A 14,357-nucleotide genomic window follows, 5' to 3' on the forward strand; every position below is an offset into this window, starting at 1 on the left:
CCATATGATCATTACCATCTATGGCTCACATTTATGAATGTGATCATCTTAGTTTAATAGGACATAAAATAATTGAAGTCATAAGGCAGTCTGCCTCATTTCAAAGCAAATTTACAATGAGAATGGAGTGTTCTTCCATAAGTACCTTTTAGACACCAGCATTTTCTCCACTTGGTATTTGCAGCTAAGAATCTATGAAAATTATCTATAGATAAGATAGGGTGCTGTATGCTTACTAACTCACAAAGGGATTTTTCCACAGATCCCAGAGACCCATGGCATGACTTTTTAAAAATAACTACTTTATTGAGATTGAATTCACACAACATAGAACTCATCCTATTAAAGTGTACAATTCACTGGTTTTTAGTATATTCACAGATTTGTGCAGCCATCACCACTATCTAATTTTAGATCATTTTCGTCATCCCAAAAGAAGCCCTATACCCAGTAGCAGTTACTCCCAATTACTCCTCCTCCCAAACTCTTGGTAACAACTAATTTATTTTTTGTCTCTATGTATTCGCCTGTTCTGGACATTTCGTATAAATGGGATCGTATAATATGTGGCCTTTTGTGTCTGACCTCTTTCGTTTAGCATACTGTTTTCAAGGTTCATTCATGTTGCAGCACTTCATTCCTTTTTATACCTGAACCCATGGTATGGATATGTCATGTTTGTTTATTCATTTATCAGTTGATGGACGTCTGGGTTGTGTCTACTTTTTGGCAGTTATGAATAATGCTGTTATGATCATTTGTGTTCAAGTTTTCACATGGGTATATGTTTTCAATATTCTTGAGTATATTGAGTAGAATATAGGCATAGAATTTCTGAGTCATATGGAATTCTGTGTCTAACTTTTGAGGAAATGCTGAACTTTCTCCAAAGTGACTGCACCATTTTACATTTCAACTAAGAGTGTGTGAGGGTTCCAGTGTCTCCATGTCCTAATCAATGCTTCTTGTCTACTTTTTACATTAAGGCCTTTCTAGTGGGTGTGCAGTGGTATCTCACTGTGATTTTGATGTGCAGTTCCCTCGTGACTAATGATGTTAAGCATCTTCTCATGTGCTCATTAGCCATTTGCATATCTTTTTTGGAGAAATGCATATTCAAATCCTGTGCCTATTTTTAAATTGGGTTGTCTTTTTATTGTACAGTTGTAGGAGTTCTTTATATTTATTTTAGATAAAAGTCCCTTATCAGATATATGATGTGCAGATATTTTCTTTTATTCTGTGGGTTCTCTATGCATTTCTTTATGATGTCCTTTGAAGCACAAAAGTTTTAATTGTGATAAAGTCCAGATTATCTCTTTTTCTTATGTTGCTTGTGCACTTGGCATTGTAGCTGAGAAACAATTGCCTAATCCAAGGGCACAAAGATTTATTCCTATGTTTTCTTCTAAGAGTTTTATAACTTTAGCTTTTAAGTTTAGTTCTATAATCTATTTTGATCTAATTTTTCATATAAGGTGTGAGGGGATGGGTCCACCTATTTTTTTTTCTTTTTTTGCATGAGTATCCAGTTGTCCCAGAACCATTTTTTGAAATGACTATTTTTTCCTCCATTGAACAGACCATGCATGTAAGAGTTGTTTTTCTGGTCTCAATTCTATTCCATTGATCTATATATCTATTCCTATGCCAATACCACACTGTCTTAATTACTGTAACTCTGTAGTAAGCTTTGAAATCAAGAAATGTGAATCCTTCTACTTTGCTTTTCCTTTTCTTCATTGTTTTTACCCTGATGGGTCCCTTGCATTTCCACATAAATTTGAGGATCAGCTTGTCAATTTCTGTGAAAAAAGCAGCTGGGATTTGGGTAGGGATTGCACTGAATCTGTAGGTCAGTTTGGAAAATATTGCCATCTTTTATTTCTAAGTATTATTTTTTATGCTATGGTGAATGGAATTTTTTTTAATTTTATTTTGATTTGTTCATTGCTAGTGTATAGAAATACAATTGATTTTTGTATATTGATTTTGTATCTTGCAACCTTGGTGAATTTATTATTTCTAGTATTTTTTTTTAATTTCCTATGGTATGTCTATATGCAAGATCATGTCATTGCAAATCAAGGTAAGTTACTTCTTCCTTTCCAGTCTGGATGCCTGTTATTTCTTTTTTCTTGCCTGATTGCCCCCACAAATGGATTTACTTTGAATGGAAGTTTTTCTTTATTTCATAGTAGTTAAGATTTAATACTTTGACTCTTGTAGCTCCAGTATTGAACTCTAACACAGACATGATAAGTTCAATCAGGCCTAGAAGTACACTATTAGTATGAGTTGTAGTAAATGTACTTGATACAAGAAAAAAATTTTGAGAATTATTATGGGACTAGAAGTCCTTCTAATATTACTATGAATGCAGGTGTGAAATCATCGTTGCTGGCTGGCATTATAGTTCATGTATTTAGAGCACTAACATGTTGATTTCTATCACCTAAGCTATGTCTCTAAAATAAAGGCCCTCCAGATGAGGGAATACGCTTCTTTTGGCTCTACTTCTGGATAAGTAGGAGCATCTCCTTTTCTGTTGAGCACCTACCAGGCCAGATATTCTCCCCAGTGTTAGACATGTAACAGCAACTAAGACAGATAAAGCCCCTTAGAGGCTTACATGTCTGTTGGGAAGTAGATAAATAAACTGTATGTAAATTAATTATAAACCATGGCAAGGGCTGTGAAAGACCATGGAAGGAACTTAGCCATCACCTTAGCCATCAAGATACTGCAATCAAGAACTGTAAGTAGACATCCCATTGAAAATCTGTGCTCTTGCTAAGTGCCCATGTGAAGCAGCAACTTGATGACAAAGGAAAATAAAAGACTCTTACGAAAGGAGATACAGGAGAACTGTCCTAATCCCATGACATGGAAGAGTACTAGTAATTCGTAAGGAATGTTTACTGACAATGATTTGCTAACTGCTTGGTAAACTTGTTCCTTGCAATGTTTTATTCATATTTTAATAGATTTCTCTATTATTAGGTTCAAATATTTTTTAATTAAGAAAGAAGTAAAACCCTCTGGGTAATATTGCAACCATGTAGATAGCTGGTAATTAAACTTCTTGGCACGTATAACAGTATTCAAACAACTTTGAACGAATCATTTTAAACTAGATAATGTCATTATGTGGTTCTTTAAACAAACAAAAGACTTATATAACAGGCTTTGTAGCTCCAGAAAAAGTTTGAGCTTATGAAAGAATGGTTAGTTTCATAAGAAAGACAGAACATGCTACCAATTATAAATTCAGGTATTCTCTTTAGAAAAAAAGAGAGAGATGACTTTTTTTTTTTTTTTTTTTTTTTAAAACGAGATTTTTTTTTTTTTTTTTTTTGAGACAGAGTCTTGCTCTGTTGCCATGCACCAGGCTGTGGTGCAGTGACACTATCTCGGCTCACTGCAACCTCCGCCTCCTGGGTTCAAGCAATTCTCCTGCCTCAGCTTCCCGAGTAGCTGGGACTACAGGCACACGCCACCATGCCTGGATAATTTTTGTATTTTAGTAGAGATGGAGTTTCACTATGTTGGCCAGGATGGTCTCGATCTCTTGACCTTGTGATCCGCCCACCTCGGCCTCCCAAAGTGCTGAGATTACAGTCATGAGTCACTGCGCCCAGGCTGAGAGACATGACTTTTAGTAGGAAAAGAATTGTAAAATGAGCCAGATAACTTTTGACTTTAACCTTCATATCTCCATTTTTGAAAATCAAAGCTGAATAATAGAAGGACACTTCTAAATATATTTTAGGCTGTAGAATAATGTGAGCACATTTTTCCCTTTAATTATCAAACCATTTCCTTTGGATAATGTAAAAGAATTAGTTTCATTTCTTTCCTGATACATTTGAACTCAGTATTGGAGTAGAGAATATCCATTATCACATTTTTTAAAGTAATAAAAGTCTCTGCAATTTGTGCTCTGTAAACTTGGAGGAAAATGAATTTGTGAATTATTTTAGTATTTTTAAAGCATTGCTTCATTATATAATATTCTGCCTTTTCTAGGGTATATAATACTCTTTGTTCAAAGAGAAGCCATCTGTCTCTCTTTCCATTTGCCACTCAAGTATGCCATTTGCAGTCGTTTTTACAATACCCCATTGTTTGAAGAATCCATAAATGTCTTTCTGACCCTTCACACCTTTCAGCTACAACAATATTGCATTATTTTAAAACACCTGTTTCAGAGTCAGGTCACCCTGTGTATTAGACATATGTTCATCACCCTAGCCAACTATGTAGATTCACTTAGGGGTGGTTCTCCCTCATTTGGAAGTTTCTACCACATGTGCCCACTGGCCTCTTGCTGCCCTGGGTCACTTGATAAACAGCCTTCCTCAAACAGAACCCTCTGTCAAAGCTGTCCACATTTTCATTCTCCAAGACTGAAAAGTCAGAAGCAGTGGACACCATGGCTCAGAGCACCAGCTGGAATCAGACAGGCCTGGAGCTGAGTCCTAGCTTTGTTCTTTCTTATCTATGCAACCTTGGACACATTTCTTAATGCCTTTGAGCCTCAGTTACAGCATTTATAAAATGGAGAAAATAATACCTATCCCACAGGGTTGTTTTGAGTGTTAAATTAATGCATGTAGAACACCTAGCCCCTACCCTGAGGTATACTTTCTTCTACCTTTTGCTGAGTGGTTAGGCAGAAATATAAACCAGTATGGCTGGCATTCTAAAGCAAATGAAACCTTTTCAAATTCATAAAATTCCATAAATTAATTACAGGTACTGTTCTATAAGGGTGGTGGCTCTGTGGTTGCATGCTTCCTGCTCTATGTTTAGAGTTGAATCAAGTGCTAACACAGAATGAATTTCTGTATACCTTCCACCAGGTAACATATTGACATGTTCTCAGGGATACCCTAAAGAGAGAAAAATATTTATAAGCAAGAAGCAGTGTCTCTCCAGTCATTCTCCGGAGACCACCCTCTGTGTGTCTACCTTGTTCACGTAGCTAAATGGCAGATGTGTAGCTTCCTGGTTGATGTCTTGAATTGAATTTGGGCAGAACGAGTAGCATTTCATAAACCATAATGCTAACCATGGTGGGAATGTTTCATTTACTAAAAGGGACACTCCTACCAAAGTAGCTTTTGGAAAACAGTCTGATTTGATGTTTTGTCAAAACTGCTCTCTTTTCTTGTCTTAGAAAAGACAAGGTCATTATCTCAGTTTTATCTGTCAGTGCACTGCTGGGGATATTGTTGAAACTGCAGAATTTGGTGATTAAATAACCTTTCCACTGCCAGTAAAAGTATTTGAATTAGGCATAGAAATTTTCCAGGTGTAACTTGTTCCTGTCCCTCTGCCTTCTTTTTAAATATTTTTCAGACTAAACCCTTGCTGTGTTGCAGAAAAGCTTTTTTCTTTAACTTTCTTTGTAGCTAGTGTTTAATTTAATGGTTGCAAAGGCAAAATGGTGTGGAGTAGAAGTATTTTTAAATAAGTAAAATGGAATTATGGTTCAAATTTGGGGCCATGGTATGAAAAAGCAGAAGTCATTAAGACATTTTGATATTTCCATTTCTAAGCAGGCTTGGTATGCAGAGTGTGCCCATTACTCTAATGAAGAGGAGAAATTTCAAGTTCTCAAAAGTTTCATGAATTGTAGGTATAAAGACTTGATGGACATTAAGGCGCTATCAGAAGTATGAGTCAATGAAAATGCATTGGCTGTTTAGCTAACACTATGATGGTTCGCTGTCAATTCTTTAATATTCTAGTGCTGAGGTTAGCATCCTACTCATCAGACGTTTATTGAAGACCTTTATCCTCCCTGCTGTCGTGGTTGTCCCAGTTTTAAATAGGAGCAAGTCGTACTTACCTCCTCATGGAAAAGGCACTGAGTGTATTTCCTAAAAGCACTGAGATCTGAAGTCCTTGACTCAGAAGCTTTTATGTGACTTTAATGGTTTGAGTTATCTCCCATATGCCAGGCGTTCTGCAAGGTGCTCCTTACTTTGTCTCGTCTTCATCCCCAACCCTCACAAGAGGCCGTATTATTCCTGTCTCACAGACAAGGAAGCAGAAAGGCTCCACCTCATTCACATCTAGATTGTGACAAAGCAGTGTCAAATCCAAGAGTTAGGGACAGAAAAGCCAGGGCACCTTCTACCACAATGGGCTGCTACCCCCAATTAGCAGCCACTGAAAAAATGTCATGATTATATGGCAACTTAACTTCTCTCACCACTTTATGCTTTAAAGTATTTTAATGTGCAAAAGCACACATAAATGTTGGTGTATCTGTCATTACTGTATTCAACCAAAACACTTCGAACTTTCTTAAAGCTATCATCTTCCCACTCCAGATATATCAGTTGATTCACCTCCTCTATTTTCCTTCAGTAATAATTTTCCTCCTGGTTCCTTAAATAATATCTTAAACTACCATTTATTGAATGGCTACTGTACTTGTTCCATGTACAAGGCTACAGTGGCCATGTAGATGGCATATCCTTGAAACCTATTCAATTTGATTTTACTATATTCCTTCTGGTGTATAATTAATTGTTAAATTTGAGATGTACCCTGAACTCAGAAGATAGGTGCTGGAAAATTAAGATTTATTTTTCAATTCACTTTAAGGCTACTAAGAAGGGTTCAGCTCTATTTGTCAGATAGTTCTTTCTGAAAATTAGCAAGCTATCACAGCAAAATGTATGGAAGTATATTTCTATTTAGGTCATAGAGTAAAAGGTTATTCTATATAAATATAGCACATCCATATAAAGATCTTTTAAAAAAAAAAAAAAAAACCTTTCATGTTCTTCTCCAAAAAGAGACACACATGTATGAGATGGAAAGTTCTCTGTCTCTTTACAAGGAATTTTTCCACTAATTGGTTTAATTACTCAAGAATCCGCTACCTGAGACATTCTTAAGTGAGTGATGTGCATAGATAATGAAGTATGAACTGAGCCAGTGTTATGAAATGTCTTCAGGGTCACAGGCTAAAATGTTTATGACAGATATTTCAAAGGCAGCATCAAGTCTGGTTATGCCTAGGTCCACATGACTGCCATGAACATAACACACTATCTAGATTCTGACCAGCTGGTTATGGCCTAACTCCTGATTCCTGCTGTGTTAACTCGATATAGCATCCTTTAAATTGAGCAAAATTTTTCAAGTTGTACTGTAGCTTGGTTTTTAAGCCTTACTTTACTCCTTTGCATGGTAGAGACACATGCTGAAAGCTACCATAAATTGTGAATGAGTTATGTGCACAAATATGTGTCACTTACAGCTTGTGCTTGTGGCTACTCTCTTCTCTCCATACTTTTTAGTGGGCCTACATCCCCAATGAATCAGGTTAAATTCTTGTGTGTGATGCCTAGCTCGGGAATTTGAAACAAGTTTTCAGGAATGCTAGTAAAGAGATGCCCTGGAACACTAATTTACCATCAGCTATTATTTAAAATGTCACTGTGGAGATTAAACACTGTCTGCAAATAGCAATAGAGGGAAGATTAATCCTCAAATTCAAATGGCAATTAAAGTTTAAAATTAGCTTTGGAAAACAGACTTCTAGTACTTTTCTTACTGTCATGTTGGGGTCCAAAACCATCTTCCAAAACTTTCTAATGACAGCTTTAAATTTTTAATAAACATAAATTTCAAACCACCAGTCATAGTGACTCCCGAGCTATATTCACAAAATGCTTTTTTTCCCTCCTAAGACTGTTTAGATTGAGTTTTCCGGTGATTCACAAGTGAGACTTAGACTTTGTTGTTGATCGGATAAGCCTATAAGTTGATGAGTCTTTGCAAACTGAACACACCCATGTAACCATCTTCTGGAACAAGAAAGAGCAATACCAACACCCCAGAAGCCCCATTGTGCTCCCTCCCTGTCACTATTCCTTCCTCACAAATAACTATCCCCATGTTTCATTTTACCAGTATGTACTCTTTTGTGTCTGGCTTCTCTCACTTAGCGTTTGGTTCATGAGACTCAATACGTCAGTCATTTCACTGTTGTGTCACAGTTCGCTGTGTGATTATATCATCATTTAAGTATCCATTATACTGTTGATGGGCATGTGGGCGATTTCCATTTGGAAGATATTAAGAATATATATTTTGAGGCCGGGCGCGGTGGCTCAAGCCTGTAATCCCAGCACTTTGGGAGGCCGAGGCGGGTGGATCATGAGGTCAAGAGAGCGAGGCCATCCTGGTCAACATGGTGAAACCCTGTCTCTACTAAAACTACAAAAAAATTAGCTGGGCATGGTGGCGCGTGCCTGTAGTCCCAGCTACTCAGGAGGCTGAGGCAGGAGAATTGCCTGAACCCAGGAGGCGGAGGTTGCGGTGAGCCAAGATCGCGCCATTGCACTCCAGCCTGGGTAACAAGAGCGAAACTCCGTCTCAAAAAAAAAAAAAAAAGAAAAAGAATATATATTTTGGTAGAATCTTAGACTTTTAATAGGACTTGGGCAGAGAAAGGGAAGCTATTTGGTCTCCTAAGGTTTAGATTAATTATAGGTATTCTTATCCTTGGTGCTTTGGAACAGTATTGCTGCCTTCAATTCTGAAATAGTAATGTATAAGTATTACTTGATAGTCTATTTAATTATTTTTTATGAACACAAGCTCCCTACTTCCAGGTTGCCCATGTTTTTCTGCCTAATAGTTGGAACATGCTGCCATATTACCCTCCTTCTCCTTCAAGCCCCAGCTTAGGGACCGTCTCCTCCATTCTTTATGAAGCTTTAACTGATCCTCCACAAAATGACATTTCTCTTTTCTGAAAGGCCAGAGCATTTTGTGTATCTCCCTTCTTTTATGTTGTTTTTAATAATATATCCTAACAGCTACGATTTCCTTTGTAGTAGTGCTTTTTTAAAAGGTTGCACTTGGAATAATTTTTTAAAAAATACAGAGGTGGGGATTGTTTGAGAGTCCTTTTATTAAAAGTTTTTGCAACATGATGTCTCTTGGGCCATGACTATCAGGCACTGTCACAATGTAAGCCTGATACTTAAAGAAAGTCTCACAGATTTTGTAGGCTCCAGAACAAAAGTAACATTCAGTTTTCTCCCAATTCTATTTCCCTTCCACCCATAAAGAACAGAATGAGGTTCCTGGTCTGATCTTATCCCATGGTCATGTCTCATTTTTCTCTACACCTCCACTGTAGACTTAGCCCTGGGTCACCCAAAGTTTAGCAGAACTGGTTCCTATCTGAGGCTCACAAACTTCTATCATCAGATATTTGATTAATTAAGCTATACTGTCCTAACATCTTAAGGAATAGATTGGACGAAGGGCATCCAGTTGAAAAGTAGTTTCTGTTTGTTGTTTTCTCTTTTTGCTGGAGTTATCAGTTTTCCTTTTAATCATTATCAAGGACCTGTGTGATCCTTAACACCATACCTCAACGTATGCTGCCTTATTTTAGAGTTCTTTTCTTTATAGCTCTCAGTTGCCCTGATAGATATAAGGTTTATGGAAGCAAAGCCATACCTTACTTGTCTTTGTAACTTCACTGGCTTAGGCTCTCAGTAATGCCTGGAGAAAGATCAGTGAAAATGAATGACTTGAATGGCTTGGAGAGCAAAGGACTTGCCTGCCAATCTGAGCACAGCTGAGTTGTATATAGCCCTCAGCCCGTTGCCTCTTTTCTAGGACAAATCTGATTGATAATGTCTCCCCTCTTTCCTACAAGGATATTTTGAGATGAAATTGAGTTATATATAACATTTTGAGCCTTTCAGAGATGGTATTACATAAACCACTTTGCCTCTCAGCAGTTGTGTAATTTAGTTAGATGACATCTTGTGCTGGAGTCCACTTTGATGCAAATACTTTATTGCAAAGCTTCTTAAAAATAACGAATAAGTGATTTAGCCTTTTTGATGATTTTGAAATGATTTAAGAGATTGCTAATCAAAAACATTTCAGAGGACTAAGTTAATTACCTGACTCCACCACCACTGACTCTATTCATGATGCTGGAAAAAGTTACTTTCTCTCTGCTGGTTTTTGGCTGCCCCTCCCAGAATGTTGTCAAATACATTTTACTGTTGTATGAAATAAAGTCGTGGAGATGCAGAGTTCTAAGCAAATGTAGCATCAACAGTGCCTGGCACGTAATAGGGTCTCAGTAAGTTTCTACAGAATAAATTAATGAATCAATCTATTTTCATTACTGCAATGTAATATAGGGAATATCCCAGCCATCTATTTCTTCAGCCTCAGCTTCAATACTGCCTGCCAGTGGTGGAATCCCTCCAAAGGCCCCTAACTCCATTTGTCAACAAATTTAATTACTTTCAAATGCCACCTTAGACTTCTGTGAGGTATTCTGTGATTCCACTGGGCACTTAGTCATATCTGTGCTGCATTCCTCAAGTGTCCTACTCATACCTCTGTTGTATTTCTCACAGTACATTAGATTTCCAGTTATATCTCTCAGGTATCTCTTTGTAGACTATGAACTCCATGAGGACAGAAGTGTGTCTTGTTTTCTGTGTGCTCCCAGTTTCTAGCATAATACAGAATGGATGAAAGACTAGAAGGAGGGGGACAGAGAAATGAGAGGAAAAAATAATAATAACAGGAACTATATGTATTGATTGAGACTCAGTGGTCTCTTAAGAGGGCTGTGCTCATCCCTGAAAGTGTGTACCAAAGACAACCCCTTCAGATTCAGGAAGAAAAATTTAAAACAATTTTCTTTTTTTAAATCCTAACCATTTTAATTCCCATTTTTATGTATGTTTTGTACTCTGCATACTATTTTAAAATAGTTGTGCATATATTTAATACATAAATAAACATATATTACAAAATACAAATTCAAACAGTTTCCATTAAAGGTACAAATCATACATTTGGAGACTCCCTAGTATATTTGTTTGTCAGGTGCCTCTACTAAGCATTCGATGTAATATTATTTCATTTATTTAATTCACCAAAAATCCTGTGAGGTATGTATTGTGGTCCCCATGATGAAGAAGTTGATGCATAGAGAGGTTAGGTAATTTTCCTAATCATTTACAGCTGGTGAGTGGTGGAACTAAGGCCCAGGCTTAGATTTGTCTGGCTTACCCAGTGCCACATCCTCTCTTATTCTTCTCTCCTAGCACCCAGGGTTGTTCTTCAGGCACAGTACAGCCTTGTGGATTAAATAAGTAAACTGAACGAATAACTTAATCATACATTTTAAAGCTTTCTTCTACAGAAAAATAGTGAAAATTAAAATAAAATTGCTTTTTCATTGTAAAAGTGTGTATTGGCAATGATGAGCCAACTAACATACCTATGTAACACATTAGAATGCTTAGTCCCATTTCTTGACTAAAAAACTGAGGAACATCAAGTGACTTGTTCACTGCCACAGCTAAAGTCAAGCAGCTAGTATTCTCATGTTCACATATGATTACCAACCTGCTTTTTTAAATTGAAATATAATTTGTATGCCATAAAATTTACTCTTTTAAAGTATGAAATTCAGGAGTCTTTAGTATATTCACAAGATTCTGCAACCATCATTTTGAACATTTCCATCACTAATTTCAGAGCATTTCCATCATTCCAAAAAGAAAGCATATACCCACCAGTAGTCACTTCCCATTTCCCTTTCCTCCAGCCCCACCGCCCTCTAATCTACTTTCTGTCTCTGTGAATTTCCTGTTCTAGACATTTCACATAAAGTAAACTACACAATATGTGGCCTTTTGTGTACTTCTTTCAGATAGCATAACATTTTCAAGGTTCATCCAGCCCTTCATTACTCTTTAGGCTGAATAATATTCCATTATGTGGATAAACAAAAATCCATTCATCAGTTAATAGACATTTGGTTGTTTTCACTTTTTGGCTATTATGGATAATGCTATTGTGAACATTTTGTGTACAAGTTTTGTGTGAACATGTGTTTTCAGTTCACTTGGTTTATCCTAAGGAGTGAATTGCTGGGTCACATGGTAACTCACGTGTTTAACATTTTGAGGAACTGCCAAACTGTTTTCCAAAGTGGCTGCACCATTTTACATTTCTGCCAACACTGTATGAGGGTTTCAGTTTCTCAGCGTCCTTGCCAACACTTGTTATTGTCTCTTTTTTTATTGTAACCATCCCAATGGGTGTGAAGGTATCTCACTGTGGTTTTGATTTGTATTTCTTTAATGACAAGGATGTTGAACATCTTTGTATGTGTTTATTGTTCCCTAAACTACTTCTTTTAAATTTAAATTATTCCTATTTCCTTATTTATTTTATTCATTGGGATATAAATTTTATTCTTCTTCTTGTGATACCTATTTTGCCCCAGGAACTCTGAAAGCATATTAAATGCTCATGAGATCTCTTATTAAGGATTGCATGGCCTCTCATAGTGCCAAGCTGCTCGTGCCATGAACTATAAGAATTTAACTGAGTTTCCACTGACAACTTTTTAGGAAGTCTCCACATCACATTGTCAGATAACAAGCTTTTATAAACCCCACATTATGATGATAATGATGCTTTATTGTAAAGCATTTAATGTTACAGGAACTCCAAGACTTTTTTTCAAAAAAAATTTTTTTAACTTTTCACATTACTATGAGGCAGAAAAGAAGCCGGTAGATGCCTCAGGGAGTCCTCCAAGAAAGTGTTTGTAGAGATATAAATATCTAAAAAATTCTAGGGTGTCTTGGGAAAAAAATCCTTGTTAGTACAACCAGTGTTTCCAGAATATTTTCAAATTGCTTTTAAGCTATATGCCAATTCTGCATCTAAATCATACTGCTCATATGTGATACTAATATTTTAGTAATGCTAAAATTAATGTTCGCTATCAAATCTAGTTTAGGTCAAAGAGAAAGGAAGGGAAAAGTTTTGAAAATTTTATATGCCAATTTCCACCTGTACTGTGAAATAATATTTATACTAGCATCTAAAGATCTATAGTAGTATTCTTTTTCAAAAAGTACTTGACAGATGACATATACAGTAAATCCACCTCGGTTGGAGCTATGAGATCTTCCAGGCTTTCAGATCTTACAAGTTCCCATCTTACATTCAAATTTTATTTGATGGCTTTTACCAATACTAGTTATTTTCAATCTTACTGCAAGTTGAGTATATTTGGTAATTATGTTTACAGTGATGAAATTCATCAATTCCCTCAGAAACTGGGCTTTTTTAATGGCAAACTTTTTTTATGAAAAAAAAAAAAAAAACTGTGAGTTTTTGTTTACTTGATCTACAAAAACTGGTTGGGCACCTACAAGGCACTAGACCTAGGAAAGGCAGTGAGAGCAGAACAATCATGGTGCTTGCCCTTGCAGAGCTCATAGCAAACCTGCAAACTCCAGAAACAATTCCATCACTGCAACTGTGATCAATGCTGAAAGTGAAAATGTTAAGATTCTATGAGAGGGTATCATAAAGGAGCTGACCCAGCTTATGGTTGTCAGAAAAGGCTTCCCTGAGGAAATGATACATAATTGGGGACCTGAAGGAAGCCTAAGCTTTAGCAAAAGCACGAGGCAGAGGGGACTTGCATGTGCACAGGACTAGGGCAGACAGGACTTGATGATTTTGAGGGCCTTAATGAAGGGCAGAGAGGCTAGTGTGTGAGTGTGAGGAGCAAAAGGACAGGAGGCTGTGTGATGGATGGGGCAGGCAGCGCATGGAGACATGTTAGGGATTTGGGCCTCTGTCAGTTGGGGAGCTGCTGCAGAGGTTAAGGCTGTGGCATTTGTTAGTAGCCATAGAATTAATAAAGGCCAAATGATCCTTTGTTATTTTCCTCTCCCTTGGTCAGGAATATGACTGGCGAAACTATCAGCCCAGCCAGATGAGTGAATCCGAGTTACAGATGCTAGCGAGCCTACGGCGGCAACAAAATGAAGAACTGGAGGATGCTGGGACCTCCCATGGCCTGAGTGCATCCCAGGTGGACAACTGTAATGTCAGCATAAGTACCAGCAGTGACGACACAGCCACCTGGAACTCCTGCCTGCCACCTGTGAGTCCTGAGCTTTGCAGCTTCCTCTCATTGCTTAACAAGGAGCAAGTTTCTTTCTAACAAATCCCCGTCCTGCCTGGAAAAGCCAGGACCAAAAAAAGAACACTCGCTATAAGAAATGATTAGAGCCCATTCTGAAGTAGTATTTTAGAACCGGGGACAGAAATTAGAAGATGACAGTCTTCTTTAATTGTCTTATTTACCTTCAGAGAAGGTATATATGATGATATATCAAACTGCACATTGAAAGAACAAAAAGAACAATTTTACTATAGATATTGGGTGTCCCATTGTGTCCCCTGTTCCTAGTATAAGCCATGTGGCACATACAAGAGGCTCAATATTTGTTAAATAAATATTT

At 37.1% G+C, this 14,357-nt stretch overlaps 1 protein-coding gene across 6 annotated transcripts in view; it reads left to right on the plus strand.

The window, feature by feature from the left end:
• The window catches only part of CFAP20DC (CFAP20 domain containing), a 288,204-nt gene that overhangs the window by 196,911 nt on the left and 76,936 nt on the right, over positions 1–14,357 (plus strand). For all 6 annotated transcript variants that reach the window (XR_001824890.2, XM_017527412.2, XM_017527405.2 and 3 more), the window contains one exon: positions 13,793–13,996. Coding sequence is in view for 5 of the 6 variants with exons in the window: in XM_017527412.2 (XP_017382901.1) it covers positions 13,793–13,996 (204 nt within the window). In the remaining variant the exon portion in view is untranslated. The remainder of the gene's footprint in view (positions 1–13,792; positions 13,997–14,357) is intronic.

The sequence above is a fragment of the Cebus imitator genome, unplaced genomic scaffold, assembly GCF_001604975.1.
Source record: "Cebus imitator isolate Cc_AM_T3 unplaced genomic scaffold, Cebus_imitator-1.0 Scaffold48, whole genome shotgun sequence".
NCBI classification, from domain to species: domain Eukaryota; kingdom Metazoa; phylum Chordata; class Mammalia; order Primates; family Cebidae; genus Cebus; species Cebus imitator.